A 6,151-nucleotide genomic window follows, 5' to 3' on the forward strand; every position below is an offset into this window, starting at 1 on the left:
CCTTCGGTGTGGTGATCTGGATTCTGGAGGCGGCGTCGCTCCCCAGGTTACAATCATATTAATTAGTAAAATACAATCATATATAAGCCCTGCATTAGAAACTCTTCATTAGTAAATTAAGCATCTATTTGGCCGTGTCAATATTGTACGCCATGCGTTTTATACGTTGATAACCCTCTAATTTTGAAGGTTATAATAATGGCAAGCACGACTCAGAAAAACTGTATCGATAAGACATAGAGCAGTACTTGCATTCTTAACCGGCAACTACTAGCTAGTGGAGTTGGCAAAGAATTCAGGTATCAAATTAAATTAAATTAGATGCAGACTACGTGCACTAGTTCACTACCTTGTTAAACAGTTGCTTCAACTTAAATATTTATCCCGGGAAGAAGGCTAAGACTCCATAGCAAGAATCGCATATACAATATATAGGGCAAACCGGCAAAAGCAACCTTTAAGGGTTTCCTAATCCGACAAAGATGAATGTACTTCCAGGTGTTTTCCATAAATCTCAATTAGCCAGATTCGTAAACTGTGAGCTATCAAAACCATGCAAGGTTTGCTTCAGAAACTAGATTAGTTTCTCAATTAGGAATTAATTAAAATTTAAAAGTAAGCTAATCAAATTAGAGCAAGATCTAATATGCAGCATGACATGGATTAGCTAATTTTATAAAGCACGATAATTGAAACGCACTCGAGAATTTCCAATATAACTTAACTGTGTGCAATGAGACATTGGTTCATGTACCATTCCTAATAACTGACAATTAGTTCGGTACCCTACATACTGAATTATATAGTGATCCAAACGAACACGAAAAATTCGACCGTGGAAGGCTGACATGGACGGCATTTTTAGATAATTAATTAGCAATTAGCATAAACATAAGAAAAAATAGTTCCCTTTTAAAAAAAAATTTGTTAATTAATTACCCTTCGCTACTTTAATCTAGAGCCACTAATTCCTTGGACAAGGTCTAACTGTTTGCAATCGGTGGAATTTCTCCTTTTTAAATAATTGAACTCAAAATCCCATTATCTCAGTCAACTAATACATTTCTACTGGCTATATCCTCCATATTTTGAGATTTTGAGAGTTTGAAAAACTATAATATAAGACTTCTGATTATGTATATACATTCACGTAAAATTTGAGGCGATGAATTGCTGCATTTGGTTACCCTGTGATACACGAGTCTACCTAGAACATGTAGTGTGTGGATGATGTATGTACCCGGCCTGCTTAGAATCAGAGCATATTTGATACCATCTGTTAATATGGTCATGGGATTCCTTCTTCCATCTTCGCAAATTGATAATGAGAGTTTGATTGACAGATTCTGCTCAATTTCGTGACGAAGTAATATTCTCTACACGCATGCGTATGATCTAACTCCGACTACTTCTGTTTTGTTCCTGAAGTTATTTAGAATGGTCCTACACATAAAAGGAAGCAATAACTATAATTGAATAAAGAACTCGTACATAAATATATCTAAAGGACTACTACTAAAAGCAAATATAAGATTTTGCAATCTATACATGTGTATTGAAAAATCTCCTTTGTTTCTAAATGAAAGTAATTGTTTCCCTTGGGTTACTTATCTTTCCCAAAATGGACCATGGAAAGGATGATCCATTTAGTTTTATTCAATGATTACTTAGCTCCTTAATGTGCATAACAAAATTGTGCATGAACAAAACAGAAGTTGTCAAAGTAAAATACGAAAAATACAAAAAACAAAAGTTTTCCTTCTCCTTTAATTTACTGAAACTCTTTTTTTCTTCATATATGTACACACACACACACATGATGTAATGGAATTCAAGCTACCATTTGGAAAATTGACATATTGTCTTTGTGCAGTGACTTTACTTCTAGTCAGATGTGAATCATATTAGCTCATAATAGTTTATATTGATCCGGAAAAATACTTTCCGGTTTTGATGCTTCATTTGGTGCAATGGGTTCTTTCTTTGTGGATTGGAATTTCAGCTGGCTCTTCACTTACTTAGTGGCTAGTGGAGTCCCTAGAATATCTAAGATTGCTACTTACTTTACAAGCTTACTATGCCTATAAGTAGTGCGCACAGGTCCTCATTCATTTTTCACATCATCAGTAGCTAGATATCTTTTCACAATATCCAGATATATCTAAACAGTGAAACTAAGCAAGTGTTATAGAGTAATTAGAACAATAGTTAAGTATGCCTAAGGAGTCAGTTTCTCGGATGCTCACTCAAGCAAAGCCATTTGTGGCTGTGATTCTGATGCAATTTGGGTTAGCAGGAATGTCCATAATTACAAAATTTGCTCTAAACCAAGGGATGAGCCAACATGTATTAGTTGTCTATAGGCATGCTGTTGCCTTTGTTTTTATAACTCCTTTTGCCCTTTTCTTTGATAGGTATATACATATAATCATTATTTCTTCTCTCCCTCCTTAATTTCTCTTTTTATGTCTTATTATTTTTTACTTCGCATTTGACCTGTTGAGATGATAAGAAGGAAACACTAATCCAATGAGACAATGATCATGCAGGAAAATAAGGCCAAAGATGAGCCTTTCAGTCTTTGTCAAGATTGTGTTACTCGGCCTATTAGAGTAAGCTTCTGTTTATATTGCTATTTCCTTTTTTTTGGTTTATTAAGTACTAATCAAGTTGTCTTTCTGATTACTATCAGGCCTGTAATCGACGGGAACTTATTCTATACTGGGATGAAGCTGACAACAGCAACATTTACAATGGCCATGTGCAATGTTCTTCCTGCCTTTGCATTCATAATGGCTTGGATTTTCAGGTATTGATCTCTATTCATTCATTTATTCTTACTATATATTCTACAAATGTGTGGAATTAGTGACTCAATTCGAGTACTGGTTTACTTTTTGTAGGCTTGAGAAGGTTGATATTAGAAGACTTCACAGCCAGGCAAAGATATTGGGGACCGTAGTGACTGTGGGAGGAGCTATGCTTATGACTCTGGTCAATGGACCCATGTTGACTCTTCCATGGACAAGAAGCAGTAGCCATCATCAAACTACAAGTTCCACAGATAGCCAAGATCCCATAAAGGGTGCTCTCATGATTGCAGCTGGATGTTTCTGCTGGGCTAGTTTCTTCATTCTTCAAGTACTTAACACCCCGGCCCAATCTTTTTTATATGTGTACTTGTATATGTCCTTCCTCTGTATATATCTTTTAGAGACTTAATTGATCTTGTAATGACTGAAGCACTAATCGATGTTTTTGTAGGCAATTACTCTAAAAGTATACCCTGCTGAGCTCTCCCTTACAGCTTGGATATGTTTGATGGGTGCGTTGGAAGGTACCGTGGCAGCTCTAGCTTTTGAGTGGCATAACCCTGCAGCTTGGGCCATACACTTGGATTCTAAGTTGTTAGCTGCTGTTTACGGTGTAAGAAGTTCTTAATTTCTATGCAAGTTTTCTGGTTATGAGTTGCAGTATTTAAGGGCTATGTATATCACATGCAATTGTATTTAAGGACTGGATTTGTTTTGGTATTGCAGGGAGTAATATGTTCTGGAGTGACTTATTATATTCAGGGGATGGTAATGAAGGAAAGAGGACCTGTTTTTGTGACTGCATTTAATCCCCTATGCATGGTCATTGCAGCCATTTTGAGCTCCATCACCTTGTCCGAAATACTGTACTTGGGAAGGTTTGCATCTCTCTTTAAATCTTACTAATTGCAGTATTTGGAATATCTTTGAGTTATTAGTTCAAAGGAGTAACAGAGATATTGCTTTTGATTTTGTACGCAGGGTAATGGGAGCAATGGTTATAATAATTGGCCTGTATATGGTCCTCTGGGGTAAAAGTAAGGATCTTCTTCCACAACCAGATTCAGAAGCAGCTGAAGATAAAGTAGCTACAACAGTTTAACAAAAACTCATTGAATGAGAGTATGTATACTGAGTTACTGACTTGCGATTAAAACTTTGTGGCCATGGCTGGTAGTATAACTTGTGGAAGCATTTGAGTTTTCACTATGTAAGGAGTTCTATGCAACCTATGTTAGATAAGTTGAGTTGTTGTATTTTGAGAAGCGCGCAATAACAATTTCTACCTATTAAGTACTACATCTGATCATTACAACAAAACAGAGAAAGGAAATTGTTATTGCAAATTTGAGTGGTAGATAACTTGATACAATTGGATTTCCCATTTTAACAAAAGGCACAGTCAATCTAGATTCTTTTTAAGTTAGACATTAATCAAGACACTCGTGGAAAAAGAGTGGTCTTGAGTGAAAAATTGTGGTTTTTGAATGTATACAGATGATCTACAATGGATACAGACAGTCTACTTAGCAACTATCTAATAAGCGAAGCAGGGCGAGCAAGAAAGCCTAATGCTCGATCGGACTAGTGATCATACACAGAGCGGTCACATTACTAACGATCTAATAGTTTTTATGTCATGTTAAGGACTTTTAATTTATGGGACGTTTACTTCAGTCTCTTTAGTTCTTTGTAGAGTAATGGTATTTTGCTAGTCACTCTAGCATGTTATGTTGCCGGATTATGAATTAGGATTGCACATTCATATTCTCAGGCATTTTCTACTTAAAACCTGCAGTTCTAGTTCAGAGCCTATCATCTTAATATGTAAGAATGTGTGTCTGATCTGGTTTTTATACTCCCACCAGTCATCATTTTCAAATCATTGATGCCAAAACAATGTTGCTCAGCCTTTTTTGAGTAAGAAGAATCTTAATCATCATTAATTAAACCCACACAAGGTGATCACTTGTCCACTTGATTGTTCACTTTGTCATCTCTGCAATATTTTTCTTGCTTTTACAGTCTTCAAGGCCTGTAGTGAGCGTAATTATGAAAATTAAACTCTGTGACTTTGTGGTGGTGCTCGAGATTGAAAGTTAAGTAGGACCTTTAAGGTTGCTCGATCTGTTTGATCATTACAGTAGCTAGTTTCTGCTGGCGGTCCTTGCCATTTATATTAATGCAATTACAATGACCGCATTAACATAAGGCTACAATTTGAATACTATGATTGTTGATTCCGATACTCTATGCCCAGGCAAACACCGAAAAAATTTGCAGAAGTAAAGTGTGTAGAATGAATTCTAGCTAGTGCTCATGGTCAAGGAACTCTATATTAGTATAAGACTGAGACTAGGAACTCTATATGTACATACACTTCCATAGGACTATAGGCAATTCCCTTGCTGAGCTCTCCCTAGCAGTAGCTTGATGGGTGTGGTTGAAAGTATCACGGCCACGGCCTCAACCTTGAAATGGCTTAATTCCTAGAGCTTCGGCCATAGTCTTGGATTCTAGTTGTTAGCTGCTGTTTACACTGTACAAACTTTCTTGATTTAAATCCAAGTTTTTTGGTTGAGTTCCTCGTGTAATCGTCAACAAGATCCTCCCAAAAAATACACAGTTTCCAACCAATAATTTGTCGAGATAGCTTCCTATAAAATTAAAAAAAAAAAATTGTTGCTAAAGCACTAAAGACTCTCATAAAAAGGACATTGTTGTAGGAGAATGGAATTGTGTTTATTATTGATAATATGAGCCCTTTAAATAAGGAGTTACAAGGTACCTAAAAAGGTAATAGAATCTGATTACAATTGAATACCTAGAACACATTCCTATTACAACTCTAAACCCTAGTTTGTAGAGGCACACATTATGTCGATATCCTTCAACACTCCCTCTTGTGCCGCTCAAACTTGGTGATGACGCTTTGATTGTTGCCTCGTTAAAAACCTTGCCAGGTAACAAAAACCCTGTGGGACAAAAATAACCCTGGTCAAAGGACAAAAAGAGCACAACACGTCCTTCACTCTTCGAGATCGAACATATAGACATCATGCCTCCCCCTGATGTCAATATCTCCCCTTGATTGCTACAATCATGGGAGTTCGGATAACTTTCTCAATCCGATGCTCTTCACATGTTTCTCGAAGGTGGATTTTGGTAACGACTTAGTAAATAAGTCCGCTACATTATCCTCTTATCGGATTTGGTTCACTTCAGTATTTAGAAGTGCTTGTTGTCATTTTGATGGAGGGGAGGAGGAGCACGGAAGGTGGCATTTTGCCTTGTGGGGTCTGATCCCACACTTCCGTCATCTCTTTTCTCTATAGGGA

The 6,151-nt window shown here is 36.7% G+C and overlaps 1 protein-coding gene across 1 annotated transcript; it reads left to right on the forward strand.

Moving 5' to 3' along the window:
- Positions 1 to 2,151: 2,151 nt before the first annotated feature.
- On the forward strand, positions 2,152 to 4,077 carry LOC112182745 (WAT1-related protein At2g39510). The gene is made up of 7 exons (XM_024321283.2): positions 2,152 to 2,414; positions 2,550 to 2,612; positions 2,693 to 2,809; positions 2,904 to 3,141; positions 3,265 to 3,426; positions 3,540 to 3,691; positions 3,795 to 4,077. The coding sequence occupies exons 1-7, from the start codon at positions 2,215 to 2,217 to the stop codon at positions 3,913 to 3,915; spliced, it is 1,053 nt and encodes a 350-aa protein (XP_024177051.1). The 5' UTR covers positions 2,152 to 2,214; the 3' UTR covers positions 3,916 to 4,077.
- Positions 4,078 to 6,151: the final 2,074 nt, after the last annotated feature.

This window comes from Rosa chinensis, chromosome 1 (assembly GCF_002994745.2).
Source record: "Rosa chinensis cultivar Old Blush chromosome 1, RchiOBHm-V2, whole genome shotgun sequence".
NCBI classification, from domain to species: domain Eukaryota; kingdom Viridiplantae; phylum Streptophyta; class Magnoliopsida; order Rosales; family Rosaceae; genus Rosa; species Rosa chinensis.

Bases quoted from the DNA above. Each gene is read 5' to 3' on its own strand.
- LOC112182745 (XM_024321283.2), top strand. From the start codon at position 2,215: ATGCCTAAGGAGTCAGTTTCTCGGATGCTCACTCAAGCAAAGCCATTT. The intron at 3,142-3,264 runs GTACTTAACACC...ATGTTTTTGTAG, and splicing joins CTAGTTTCTTCATTCTTCAA to GCAATTACTCTAAAAGTATA. The intron at 3,692-3,794 runs GTTTGCATCTCT...TTTTGTACGCAG, and splicing joins GAAATACTGTACTTGGGAAG to GGTAATGGGAGCAATGGTTA.